Source organism: Thalassophryne amazonica, chromosome 13 (genome assembly GCF_902500255.1).
Source record: "Thalassophryne amazonica chromosome 13, fThaAma1.1, whole genome shotgun sequence".
Lineage (NCBI taxonomy): Eukaryota > Metazoa > Chordata > Actinopteri > Batrachoidiformes > Batrachoididae > Thalassophryne > Thalassophryne amazonica.
Genome location: NC_047115.1, coordinates 5,509,314 through 5,523,943, shown reverse-complemented (window position 1 = coordinate 5,523,943; position 14,630 = coordinate 5,509,314). Strand labels below are relative to the sequence as shown.

At 41.7% G+C, this 14,630-nt stretch overlaps 1 protein-coding gene across 1 annotated transcript in view; it reads right to left on the bottom strand.

The window, feature by feature from the left end:
• Positions 1–14,630, bottom strand: part of znf318 (zinc finger protein 318) — a 121,713-nt gene that overhangs the window by 81,398 nt on the left and 25,685 nt on the right. Inside the window, exon 4 of the mRNA XM_034185415.1 lies at positions 13,333–14,476. Coding sequence (XP_034041306.1) covers positions 13,333–14,476 — 1,144 coding nt within the window. The remainder of the gene's footprint in view (positions 1–13,332; positions 14,477–14,630) is intronic.

Genomic DNA, 14,630 nt, shown 5'->3' with positions numbered 1-14,630 from the left:
CGGTCCAAATGCCACTTTTGTTCGTAAAACGTATCTAAATTATAGTGTGGATTGGCTCAAACTACCCAAAAGCTGAACTGGCTGCAATATACAAACTCGAATGGATAAAAAACTGGAGAGGTTTAAGTTCACAGCTAGTAGCCATCGAGCTAAAAGAACCACGAGGCAGAACCAACCTGCTCCAGCTAGCCCGGAGCAACCTTCAACAACTGCAGCCACCGAAAGCGTCGTCATGACTGCCGAAAACATCCAAGCCAATTTCCTCGACACCGTAAGGGGAGAAATATGGAAGATAATTAAAGAGGCAATTAAAAGTGCCTTGGTGGACAACTTTGACGCTCTCAAGACCTAGTTACAAGCTGTATGATCAGAAATTGCTAACACCTCTGCAGCTATCAGATCAAATGAAGATAAATCAAATGAAGGCAGAGATACAAGATGTGACAGGAGGACTGTCGACATGGTCTGATAAGGTGACCTCGCTGCAGTCCACCGTAACCAGCCTTCAAAGCCAGTTCGTAACTTTAAGAGACAGGTGTGAGGATATGGAGGGAAGAATGCAATGAGGAAACATCAGGATAGTTGCCATTGACAAGCACGCCAGAGTCAGTGTCTAAAATGCTAAAAGAAATGCTGCAGCTGGAGCGAGATATAAAAGTTGATCGATCGCATCGCTTACGGGGACCCAGAGGACCAGGAGGCCAGGAGCATCCACAAGTGCTAATCGCTAAACTCCACTCTGACAGAGACGCAGTTGAAATCCTGAGGAGAGCACGGGACCATGCCCCGCTTAAATACAACAGAACACAGATCACAATTTTCCCCGACTACATGATCAGCGTGGCCAGAGACAGGGCTGCCTTTTTCGGAAGTATGGAAAGAGCTTCGGGGACGGAAAGGAGTTTGGTACGGCTTGTTTTACCCGGCTAAACTCCAGATTACCGTTAACCAAGAAAAGGAGTTTGTGGATCTGAAAAAGGCAATAAGAGTACGTCTGAGAGCTAAGAGACTGAAGACTAATCACCCCACTGTTTCACGGCAGGACTTAACTCTTGCGTCTTTGAGCAACTTTCCCAGAACTCTCGTGTGAGTACACTTTATAATGCGTGGCTGTCTATCATCACACCGGCTCTGCAGGAGCCCATGTGAGTACTTTTTCTGGCACTCTTTTTCCTGCCATATGTTTTGTGGCTTGGGACTTGGTCCACCACTGTTCTCCATAACTAATGTTATTGGTTTGTTCTGGTCCCCCTGTTCCCCAGGGACCCTGCTTCAAACACCGATACAGGAAACGCATCATTCTTTTCTTTTACATGGTTGATGCCGAGTGTATTGTTAGAGAAATGTTGTACTGCAGCTTTAATAACAACGAAGATTCACTTCACCTAATTTGGTCTAATTATCCACGTCCACACCATCTGCATGGCTACATCACTGTACTACACAGGCTATATTTGTGGATTACATGCCCCTGCTCCTCTCTTCCATCCTGTCGTCTTCAAATGTGGGAAATTAATGCACGACTCCCCCCGTAATAAATGGGTGCTCTACAAATTCTAACCTACAATGTTAAAGGTCTCCATAGTCCTGTTAAATGGAAGAAAATCATGCTCCAATTGAAATAAATCAACTGTCAGATAGCTTATTTTCAGGCTATCAGACGTGGAACATGAGAAGTTGAAAAAGTCTTGGCCAGACAAAATATACTATTCCTCTTATCGGTCTGGGAGGAAAAAGGGGGTCTCCATACTCATTCAAAGGCATGTCAATTTTATAAAAAGATCTGTGCACAAGGTTACGGAGGGCAGATATGTCCTAGTTAATGGACTGATTGATGGCATAGAGGTAGCCCTCATTAACATATGTGCACCAAATGAAGACGACCCAGGCTTTATTAAAATGCTATTTAACAAGTGGTTACTTTTGCAAACATCCCCTGATGCACTAACTTGGACACATCATCAGTGTTGTTTCCTGGAGTCACTGGGTGTTTCGGGTCAACAGACACCCAGGCGTCGTCCAGGCGACCCAATGATGTCTGGCCTCCATTTGGACTGGGTGATGTGTGGTGGTATTGTCAGCTGCCTTTCCAGGTCAACTGTCATCACCCAGTCTCGGGCCGTAGAGAGCAACCTAGCAGAGCAGTTCTTTGGTGCTTTCTCTGGCTTCTGTCCTTCCTTTACGAACTGGATGGCTTTGGCTGTAGCTTGGGTGCACCGGCTGACCTTAATCCCCTTGCTGATTGCCTCAGCTATGGATTTGAGGACTTGATCGTGCCTCCATCGATAGCAGCCCTCGCTCAGTGCCTTGGAGCAGCTGCTCAAGATGTGCTCCAATGTCCCCGTCTTGGAACATAGGGTGCATGCAGGTGTCTCCATTTTGCCCCAGGTGTACAGGTTAGATGGGCTCGGGAGGACAACATAAACCCCTTGGATTAAGAACTTGATCCTCTGGGGGTTCCACTGCCAGATGTCCTTCCAGGTGATGTGTCGCTCCATTGCCTGCTCCCAGTTACAGTATAGTACCGGACTTATTTTAATGGAGGGCATCCTTAACTGTGTGAGGTCAAACAGGTTAGACCAACAACCCCCCTGTAAAACTGCCCTCTCCCAAATGAGTAAAATGCTTAAATACCAATGCACGGAGTCTGGTCTTGTAGATTTATGGAGGTGCAGATATCCTGAAAGCAGGAATTTAATTTTCTATTCAAGCAGTCATGCATCATATTCAAGAAGTGATTATTTTTCACCCCTAAGAAAGACCAGCATAGAATATTAGACATTAAAATACTGCTTATTACACTATCTGGTCATGCACCCTTGGAGTTAAAGTGGGATATATGCCACAGTCCATCCTCCAAACAACGGAGACTACATGCCTCCCTCCTAAATGACAAAGAATTTAGTCTCTTCATCAAAATAGAACTCAAAAATTATATAGACATGAATAGTTCATCTGAAACATCTGCCCTTATCTTATGGGACTGTGCTAAAGCTTTCCTTACGGGCCGTATTACTTCATTTACATGTGCTCGGAAAAGGCAGAAGGAAGCCAAACAGCGTCAACTGGAAAATAAAATACAAGAATTAGAGTATAATCATAAACAATCTCCATCAAACATCTTATTGAAACAATTAAATGCGACCTATAGAGAACTAGATGATTTACTATCAGATAAGACTGAGGGAAATTTGAGATTCACCAACCAAAAATACTATGAGCATGGTAATAGAGCAAGCAGATTATTAGCCTTCCAATTAAGTAAACAAAAGGCATCTAATATAGTCCCCCCCCAAAAAAAAATCAAATGGCAAAGTACTGTTGGTACAAATCCAGAGAACATAGCAGAATCTTCCGCAAACATTTTTAAATCCCTTTACGAAAATACAGACACCTGCACTGATGATGGAAAACTAGCAGACTTTCTTAAAAATATAAAAATTGGCAGAACTGACAGAAGAAACAGCTAAGAAATTAAATGAACCAATTCAAGAATGGGAGGTTAAGCAGGTCATATCCACATTAAAAAAATAATAAAAGTCCGGGGCCAGACGGCTGTGTGAATGAATTTTATAAAATGTTTTGTGATCCATTGTCCTGCCTATTGCTAAAAGCTTATTACTATGCACTGCATTCTAAAACTGTGGCACCATCCTGGACAGATGCAACCATCGCGGTAATACACAAAGAAGGCAACGATCCAACTGAATGCCAGTCTTACAGGCCAATATCCTTCTTAAATGGAGATGTGCGGATACTGACTGCAATTCTGGTTAAGCAAGTAAATCAGATAACTCAAATTATTCATCCAACCCAAACTGGGTTCATCACAGGAAATTACTATGGGGATAATCTATGACACCTGTTGAATATAATATTGTATCAAAAAGATAATAAAAAAAAAAAGCATTCAGCCGCGTGTCTTGGCCATTTTTATTTCAAACCTTAAAACGCTTTGGATTCAGTCCTAACTTTATAAATTGGATACAAACTCTCTACTCAAACCCACAGGCCTCTGTTAAAGTCAACGGCAATATATCACAGAGATTCAAACTGGAACGCGGCTGTAGGTAGTAGGGATGTGAATCAAAACAACTCACAATTCAATTCGATTCCGATTCTTGGGGTGACGATTCGATTCAGAATCGATTTTCGACTCAAAGAGCTCTGAGAAATAGTTATATTACTTAAAAAATGTTTATGTTTAAGAAAATGCAGCTTTACAAGGTTAATCAAGTGATTCTAAAGATGTAAATTTACTTATCTGCTTTGCTCGTTCGGAGTTGACTGGCAGTTTAGTGAAGCGCTGGTCAGTAGTCGGCAGAGACCGCTGCTCCGCTTCATTTAGCTCCGGGTGATGACGTAGCATGTGGGCTTGCAGATTTGAAGTGTTTCCGAAGTACTTAACTTTCATTTTGCAGATTTTGCACACTGCATAAGTCATGTCAAGCTCCTCCTTACGCAGCAAATAATAAAATCCAAAACGCGCCCAAACATTTGCCTTCAGCAAAGACGGTGCTGGCTGAAATAGCTCTTCATCTGCCATGCTAAGCTTCAGCTCACAAATGTTTGAAGCACGCCGGACTCCCCCGCCCCTCGCGGAGACACTGTAGTACGGAAGCCGTTGCCTTACAAACAGTACACGCAGCGAGTAAGCAAGGAAATGTTTAATAAAATGCTTTTTAAAAATCGATTCTTGGACATTTTGGATCGATTCAGAATCGTAATAAATAAGAATCGCGATTCAGACGTGAATCGATTTTTTCCCAACACCCCTAGTAGGTAGGGCTGTTCCCTCTCACCACTTTTATTCCCCATTAGCACTGAACCACTTGCCCAGCTCATTAGAGATAATGATAACATAAAAGGAATTACGATAATTAATGAGGAACATAAAATATCACTCTATGCAAACGATGTACTGCTATACCTAACAGAACTGACATCAACTATACCACATCTTAAGACACTTATCAGTGAATTTGGATACTATTCTGGATATAAAGTAAATATGGATAAAACGGAGGCTATGGACATAAATGGTAAGATACCTCAAAGTGTAAAACGGCTCACTGGGTTTAAGTGGCCAATGGCCTAGATCTTAAATATCTTGGTATATTCATCCCTTTATCCCCACAAGACCTGTATGACTCAAATTATACTAAAACAATTCAGTGCATAAAAGTCAACCTGGATCGATGGGCGGTGCTCCCTCTTTCTCTGTTGGGCCGCATTGAAAGCATCCGCATCAATGTTGTGCCTCGACTTCTTTATCTATTCCAAATGCTTCCTGTAGATATTCCCAAGCTCTCTTTTGAAAACTGGGACAAAATGCTTTCAAAGTTCATCTGGAAAAATAAGCGACTCAGAATTTGACTTAAAAGCTTTCAGCAATCCAAGTCCAATGGAGACCTTAAGTTACCAGATTTAAAATTATACTTCTGGGCTGCACAAATGAAACCCCTCACAGATTGGATTCAAGATAACACAAACACAAAACTGGGCAATACTGAAAAACAACTATGTGACATTCCCTTAGAATTCATACCTTTCATAGACCCCCCCCCCCCCCCCCCCCGGAAGGACATCAGATTGGACGAAAGTAACTTAAAATATGGGGTAAAATAAAATGTGCCTTTAAGTTGCCAAAGTCAATCTTGTCTCTAATAAGTATTGCCTATATGAAGATGTTTACACTGAATAATCTTGACAGTAGTTTTAAAAAATGGTCAGAGAAGGAACTGATTTACCTTCACCAACTGTTTGACTGTGGCATACTTAAAACATTCGAGCAGCTGAAAAATGAATTTGAGCTTCCTAATGCAATTTTTTTTTTTTTAGGTACTTGCAGCTCAGAACTTTTCTGGCAGCTCACAGGGACCAGGACAAATTTCTAGATCCCACACTCCTAGAAAAGTATTTGATAAACCCTCAAACTGGAGGTGGAAAAAAGACAATAATTTTAAAACTATACAATTATAATGTCGTCTATCAATCAAAACAATTTATCACATTTCAAGGAGAGATGGGAGACGGAGGCGAATGTGGACATATCTCAGGATAAATGGCAGACTGTGTGCACTGAGGCACATTTAGTTACTAATTTCAACATATGGAGAGAATTTAAATGGAAGATAGTTACTAGATATTTTAGAACACCAGCAACAGTGTCCAAGATGGGTCCACAGCATCCCAGTGCATCCTGGAGGAACTGTGAAGAAAATACAGCTAATCACACCCACATATTCTGGCTATGCCCAAAGCTAAGGATTTTTTGGAAGGATGTTTTCAATGCTCTGAAGGAGGTTTTTAAAATGAACATCCCACAAAATCTTGCAGTGGCAGTCCTCAGAGTAATACCTGTGGGCTTGGACATATGGGCACATAAATATCTCCTGAATATTTTAACTACTGCTGCTCTGAAGTCCATAACTATCAGCTGGCTGAAGCCAGAGCCCCCCTCATACAACACATGGATTCAAAAAGACATTTATCAGATGGAGCAGATCACATTCTCACTAAGACTTCAGAAAACCACCTTTACTAAAAGATAGGAACCGGTGCTGCCTCTACTGATGCAATAATTATGTGACGAGAGAAGGTAATTCTGCTCTGTGACAAATTGCCAGCATCTTTTTTGACTGGGATGTAGCCTTATAACCATATATACTGAAATAGCCTCCCCCTCCCCTTTCTTTTCTTCTTTTTCTCTTCACCTCCTTTCCTTTACCCTATGTTTTTCTGTTTGGGTTTGGTTGTTCCTGTAAACAGCTATAAAAAAATGAAAAAAAAAAAACTTGTTGAGATGTTGAAATGAATATATTGTACTGTGTTGATAAAAAAGAAAAATTAAGTTAAAAAAAAACAAAAAAACAATGAGTACAGCAAAAAGGTCGAGGCACGGTTGAGGATGTATTGAAAGGTTAAGCACAAGTTTTTGATAAAAACTTAGGAACTTTAAAGGGGTTTGACACATCCTTAACACTGAAGCCAGGCCATCAGCCCAAATTTTGCCACGCATGGGCAGTCCCGTATGCATTAAGACCAAAAGCAGAAGCAGAAATTGAGAATTTACTGCAGCAGGGGGTGATCTCATCAGTACAATTTAGTGATTTGGCAACACCTATAGTTCCACTGATGAAGAGATTGGGGGCTGTGAAAATTTGTGGTGATTTTAAGGTGACAGTAAATCCAGCGTTATGTGTAGAACATTACCCAATGCCTTGTATGGAGGATTTGTTTGCTTCCTTGACAGGTGGACAACGGTTTAGTAAACTGGATTTATCACAGGTGTATCTGCAGGTACCTGTTAGTGAAGGCTCCTGAAAATACTTCATCATCACCACCCATAAAGGGTAGTTTTGTTAGAATCGCTTACCCTTTGGGATAACATCAGCTCTGTCAATCTTCCAAAGAATTATGAATCAAGTGCTGCAGAATTTTCTGAATGTACACTGTTTTCTGGATGACATCCTGGTAACTGGCTGGGATGATGCCCATCATTTGGAGAACCTGAAATTGGTTTTGGATAGGCTGAAGCAGTTTGGGTTGAAAGTCCATAGAGATAAGTGCAAGTTTTTTGAGTTCCCTGGAGTATTTGGAGCACAATGATGCAAAGGGACTTCATAAGTCACCTGTAAAGATTAGTGCCACAATAAATGCCCCGGTACCAACAAATGTAAGCCAGTTGCGTTCTTACGCCCGTTTCGTTCAGAATTTATCAGCTCTGTTGTTCCCACTCAACGCCTTGCTCCAGAAGGATACCAAGTGGGAGTGGTCTAAGGAGTGCAATCGGGCTTTCCAGGAAGCTAAGGAGCAACTGGCAAGCGATAAGGTATTCACACATTTTGATTCAAAACTCCCTGTACTGTTGGCCTGTGATGCTTCACCCTATGGGGTGGGAGAAGTGATTTCCCATATTTTGTCCAATGGTAAGGAAAAGCCCATAGGTCTTGCATCAAATTCATTAAGCAAAGCATAGAAAAAGTAAGGCAAATTGAGCGGGAAGCGCAGGGCATTATTTTTGGGGTGAAGTGGTTTTTATTCATATTTGCATGGCCGCCATTTTACCACCAGATCCTTACTCTGGATGGCATTACCCTGATCTCCAGTAATACTGTGAGAAATCTTGGAGTCATTTTTGATCAGGATATGTCCTTCAATGCGCATATTAAGTAAATATGTAGGACTGCTTTCTTGCATTCGCGCAATATCTCTAAAATTAGAAAGGTCTTGTCTCAGAGTGATGCTGAAAAACTAATTCATGCATTTATTTCCTCTAGGCTGGACTACTGTAATTCATTATTATCAGGTTGTCCTAAAAGTTGCCTGAAAAGCCTTCAGTTAATTCAAAATGCTGCAGCTAGAGTACTGACGGGGACTAGAAGGAGAGAGCATATCTCACCCATATTGGCCTCTCTTCATTGGCTTCCTGTTAATTCTAGAATAGAATTTAAAATTCTTCTTCTTACTTATAAGGTTTTGAATAGTCAGGTCCCATCTTATCTTAGGGACCTCATAGTACCATATCACCCCAATAGAGCGCTTCGCTCTCAGACTGCAGGCTTACTCGTAATTCCTAGGGTTTTTAAGAGTAGAATGGGAGGCAGAGCCTTCAGCTTTCAGGCTCCTCTCCTGTGGAACCAGCTCCCAATTCGGATTAGGGAGACAGATACCCTCTCTACTTTTAAGATTAGGCTTAAAACTTTCCTTTTTGCTAAAGCTTATAGTTTGGGCTGGATCAGATGACCCTGAACCATTCCTTAGTTATGCTGCTATAGACTTAGACTGCTGGGGGGTTCCCATGATGCACTGAGTGTTTCTTTCTCTTTTTGCTCTGTATGCATCACTCTGCATTTAATCATTAGTGATTGATCTCTGCTCCCCTCCACAGCATGTCTTTTTCCTGATTCTCTCCCCTCAGCCCCAACCAGTCCCAGCAGAAGACTGCCCCTCCCTGAGCCTGGTTCTGCTGGAGGTTTCTTCCTGTTAAAAGGGAGTTTTTCCTTCCCACTGTCGCCAAGTGCTTGCTCATAAGGGGTCGTTTTGACCGTTGGGGTTTTTCTGTAATTATTGTATGGCTTTTGCCTTGCAATATAAAGCGCCTTGGGGCAACTGTTGTTGTGATTTGGCGCTATATCAATAAAATTGATTTGATTATCGCCCAGTGACGACCATGCTCTACCAAAATAAGGCAACCCCACCGATGGCTACAGCAAGGTTGCAATGGTGGACATCTATACTTGCAGCACACAACTATATGATTCGGTATCATCGGCTGGCTGATCATGGCAGTGCAGCTGGCTTTTCATGATTGTCACTGTTAGCGGAACATGGGGAAGGGCCTAGCTCAGGGGACGTGCTCCTTATTAAGTACCTGGACTGTGTGTTGCGCGGAAGTCAGGAAACATACAAGAGCTGACATGATATTATCTCAAGTGATGGAGATGGTGGCAACGGGCCGGTTCCCTACAGAGGAAGGTGTAAGCAGCTGCTTTCTACCATATGTGATGCAGAAAAACAAGTGTCATTGCTGCAGGGTTGTGTGATGTGGGGGAACAGGGTAATAGTGCCACCGAAGCTGCACCAACAGGCATTGGAGAAGGTACACACGGGACATCTCAGGGTAGTAAGAGAAGAGGAGGAGCCTCCTCCTCTCTCCCTCAGAGAGAGAGGAGGAGGCGCAATAAATTTGATTCAGATTTGACAATCAATTCGGTCCAGGTTTAGCTCTTGTTCAAAAAAGACAATTGGGGGTTATATTGTTTTTAAAAAGTCTGCAATCTCACTCAGAAATGTTAAAAAGAAAAAACTAAATTGTCAACATGACTAAAGGTACAGTGTGTCATTTTTAAAGAAGAGAGCAAATGTTATGTCCATCAAATATTAATGTGTTTCTAAACTTTTCAATGTTATTTTATTAACTTAGACAGAAACATGCAAATTAGAACTTTGATATTACAACATGTCATTTTTTGTCTATAAATTCTTGCTTTCAATGCATCTAAAACCAGTCAAAATGACTCGCAATGCGCCGCCTCGGGTGATAACTGAATAAATTTATTTTATTCGGCGCGCACACACACACACACACACACACACACACACACACACACACACACACACACACACACTTAAAAGAATCTCTCATAATACAAAAAAAAAACAAGAGAAAAAAACAAACAATTTCCCAGTTTCGTGCGGCTGACAGGGTGAAGGCTGAAGCAAAAGCTTATAAACACCCCCCCCCCCCCCCCCCCCCACACACACACACACACTTTACCAGTTGCTATATACACATATGTACACCCATACAACAAATACCAAAAAAAAAAAAAAAAAAAAAAAACTGCCAATAGCATCGCTATACTAAAACATTTCTTGGACGAACCCTGTATGTACAGGTCCACCCGACAACCCACCGGCACAGATGACATCACCGGCACCATCCCTGCAACTGGAGGCAAGAAGATACCCCAGCCAGGTCCGGATACCTCCAGACAGACTCCAGTATTGAACTGTATTGAATGTATTATGTGTTCAGCTAGTGTGTTGTCTCAACCACAGGGCAGAATAATCCCTGATCCACTCCAGGTTTGGGGATAGTCTACCCCCCTTTCCTGAGTCAGTTTTATTTATTTTAGAATGTTGATTTTAACCGTTTTAACTATTTTAACATTTTAGGTATATTTATTAAATTTTGGATGGTTTTAACTTTGCGGGGTTTATTGTTGGTTTTAGTATTTTAGCTATTTACGGGATTTATTTTAGTTTTGTTAAAGTTGTTGATTTTAAATGTCACTGATGGTTAATATTGTATTCACTTGAATAGAAGGGAGGAGTTGTGATTATTAGGGTATAAAAGGACCAATACTCCTCCACACCAGTGTGTGGCGCTGTAAGCATGTCACTGGCTGTCCCAGGTGCTACAATTAAAACAGTTGCAACGTATCTCTGCTCGTCCATCAACTGCATGCATATTGATGACATGTATGTGAGTAAATCTTCTGTTGTACAACTAAGTCACAACAGAAACCACATTAATTTTGTATCTAATGACATTTTCAGCATCAAAAAAAAAAAATCTCAAAAGAAGTGTATATTTAAATGATCCTGTATTCAACCTTTAATTTGAACAGTCAGTGATCATGTTGAAATAACAGAATATGACGTGGAAGTTGGACCTGGAATGACTTTCCTTTTAATTGTAAACCAAATTATGAATTAACTCAGAACAATTAAACTATATGAAATTCATGAAGACTGTTACAGTATTTCAAAAACCACAGCTAAAGCTTGGAGAATATTTTGAAAATCAGGGTAAAATATCAATAACATACCTGACAGTAAAAAAGTCACTTATATCCTTGTGTAAATTCCTGTAAATCCATAGTCTTTTTTTCCAATGAAAGAGACTAGATTAATTTAAAAAAAAAGTCACAATCTTGTCTGAAAACCTGTTTGAACAGCAGAATGTTTATTTTCCAGAGAGAAAAATTCTTACCGTGTTTTCTGACGGCACAAGATGCAGTGAGCTTTTCCCGTTTCTTTCATCTTTCAGATGTGTTCATGAAGCCAGCGCCACGGATTCTTGTCCTTATTAAACGTTTTCACAGTCTCTCGCCATCTTCCCTCAGTCCGGCATCGCTCCGTGACAGACATGCCACAAAATTCTTCTTTTAAAAAGTTCATAGCTCTAAAATGTTTGCAATGTCCACGTGCTACTTTTAGCGTCAGTATCTTAGAGCAGGCACATGGCATCACCATAGCAACCAAGCAGTCCCACTTTACAACAGCTTTCGTAACAGCCACGCTTTGAGTGGCATTTTTCTCTGTGGAGTTCCGCAGATCCAAGGACACAGATCTGTATCTGTTATACAGATCTGTGTCTGCGGACTTACAAAACTTGCACGATGTTGTAAAAAAAAAAAAAAAAAAAAAAAAAACGCTTTGCATTTTAAAAACTCAGTGACGATCACGATTACAGTACAACACTAACACCCCCCCATGATGAAATCCACGGAATTCCTTGGATCCACAGAGTATTCAACAAAAACAACAAAAAATAAAAAGCCCCAATTAATTTTATTTTCATTACTTTAGAGGTAAACCTATGTTTGTATGTATTTATATCAATCACGTAGAATGAGCCATAGAATCCACATCTAAAAACCTCATCCAAACTGTACGACCAACATCATGGAAACGCCCATAGACTATTATTATTATTATTATTATCATCATCATCATCATCTCCAGGTTAGTCTCAACCTCCTCTCTACTCACTAAAGATCACAATGTCACATCATAGTCCATGGAGACTCCTGTGTGACCTCGTCCGTCAACCTGTCCATCACCATTGCAAACAAGAAAGGGCTCCGTGTCAAACCTTGATGTAATCCCATCTCCACTTTGAACGCATCTGTCATTTCTACTGAGCATCTCACCGCTGTCACACTATCCTTGAACAGATTCTGCACCACTCTCACATACTACTCTGCCACTCCAGAGTTCTTCACACAATGCCGCAACTCTTTGGCACACTGTGATAAAAGTGCAGCAGATAACTGAAACAATCCTTCAAACAGTGATACAAGCACCAAATTCGGCACAAACACTCCTTGGATATTCTTTTGAAAAAAACTGATTGGCCATTTGAATTTTCAATAGGTGGCCAGGTAGGAGTCAATTGAAGAATTACACAGGGGTCAAAATTTAAAGATGCTCCAATCATATTGAAAACTATATCACATTATTTGCCTGAACATAAAGATTCCAAAAAAGGTGTATTTTGGACTAACTATACCTTAATGTTATGGAGTTATGTGATAAAAATAGAAAAATGGTGAGAAAGGTCAATTTCAGTTTGTACAGGGGTCAAAAGTTGAAGTTGCTCTAATTTTAGTAAAAAGTGATGCAAATTATTACTAACCCTAATCCTGTACAAACTGAAAAAAACACTGCAAACTCTCATTTTCTTCAATAATCAGCTCCTCAAAATATTCCCTCCACCTTCTCAACACACTCTCCTCACTTGTCAGCACATTACCATCTGCATACTTTATCACAGTAAACTGCTGCACATCATTTCTAGCTCAGTCACTTTACAGTATCTGGCCAATCTGCACAAGTCCTTTTCTCCTTCCTTAGTAAGTTTCATCACGGTATTAAACAAAAATTCTGGGTGACTCTTTTTACTCTCAGACTGCAATAATAGACTAATTCTAAAATACTGTTTTTTTAACAGAGGCCCCCAAGTATGCTCACATGAGCTTGGTGACACAAAAGTATGAAATGGTAAAAATTATGATACAGTTAGAAAATAAGACCAACCTTTGGGTGTTGCCTCTGGTACAGGCTGGATGTATGACTGGTTGTAGGCCAGGGAAGGAGAGAACTTATCCAGGGTAGTCTGAGGTGGCAGGGCAATGCTTGGTGGTGGGTATAAGTGTGACCACCGCTGGTGCACATAAGCCATATAATTTCCATACTGGTTGTATCCTGGTGGGGGGTAGCTGGGTGCCATCAACTCGTGAACCTCCGAGGACGGGTAGGTTGTTATTGGCACTGTGGGGATGGGTTGGGGTTCTGGGGTTTGTGCCAGAGACTCTTTCTGTGCTGATAGTAGCACACCGTCACTTCGTTCTGCCTGGGTGGCTTTGACGCTGTGTGATTTGGGTGCTGGCGAGCTCTTTCTGCATCCATCATCACTGCTCCAGCTTCCTGCTCGACTCCGGCTACTGCTGCTACCACTGTCACTCCGCCTGTCCCACCCTTTGCTGCGCCTGGTGCTGTCTGAACTCTCAGAGGAGTGACACTTGCGTCGTGTGGGTGTCTTTGGAGGTGGCTTGCTTCCATGAAGCCGCTCCTTGGTCCTGGCAGCCATCTTGCTGATATCAGTCACACCCAAATCAAGGCCAATGGTTTTCAATAAGTCCTGGATCTTTTCATACTCCTCCAATGCCTGGCGTTCACTTTCCTCCAGTGGCTCTGTCCCTGGAGGGTAGGCAGGCTCTGGACTTCTGCTGAGTTTGTTCATGCGCAGCGTGCCCTCTTCACTCTCAACTGCTGGCATCTGAACATGTGGGGAGGCTTTGGGAGGGACACCACATGGTTGAATGGTACTCATATTCTGCTGTGGAAAATCTCCATACAGCACCTCTTCTGACATGTCCCCATATAGCTCAGAGAAACTGTGGTGTGGTGCAGGCTCAGATGGCACTACAGGTTTAGGATCCTCAGAGTCTCCATATAAAAACTTCTCCTCATCGTCAATGTCATCCATGGCTTTCTCATGTGGCTTGGCCACCTTCCCCTCCAGCAGAACAAGGATCTCCTTGATCTCAGAATCCAAGCCAGCATGCTGAGCCATCTGTGGATCAGAACGCAGCTCGTCCAGCATTGCGACCACCGTGTGAGGTGCCATGCCTTTCACAGCCTGCAGTAGCTGATCTGCCAACTGGGAAGCACCGGAGGTCTACAGTCCGAAGGTAGAGTACAAGTATTTCAGTTAAGACGTACATTTAAATTTTCTTTAAAACATTTATCTTTTGAAATCTGCTATTCAAACTGTCACCTGAACTATACCTATCTGACCAGCCGGCTACGACCACATACTGAAGATACTGATC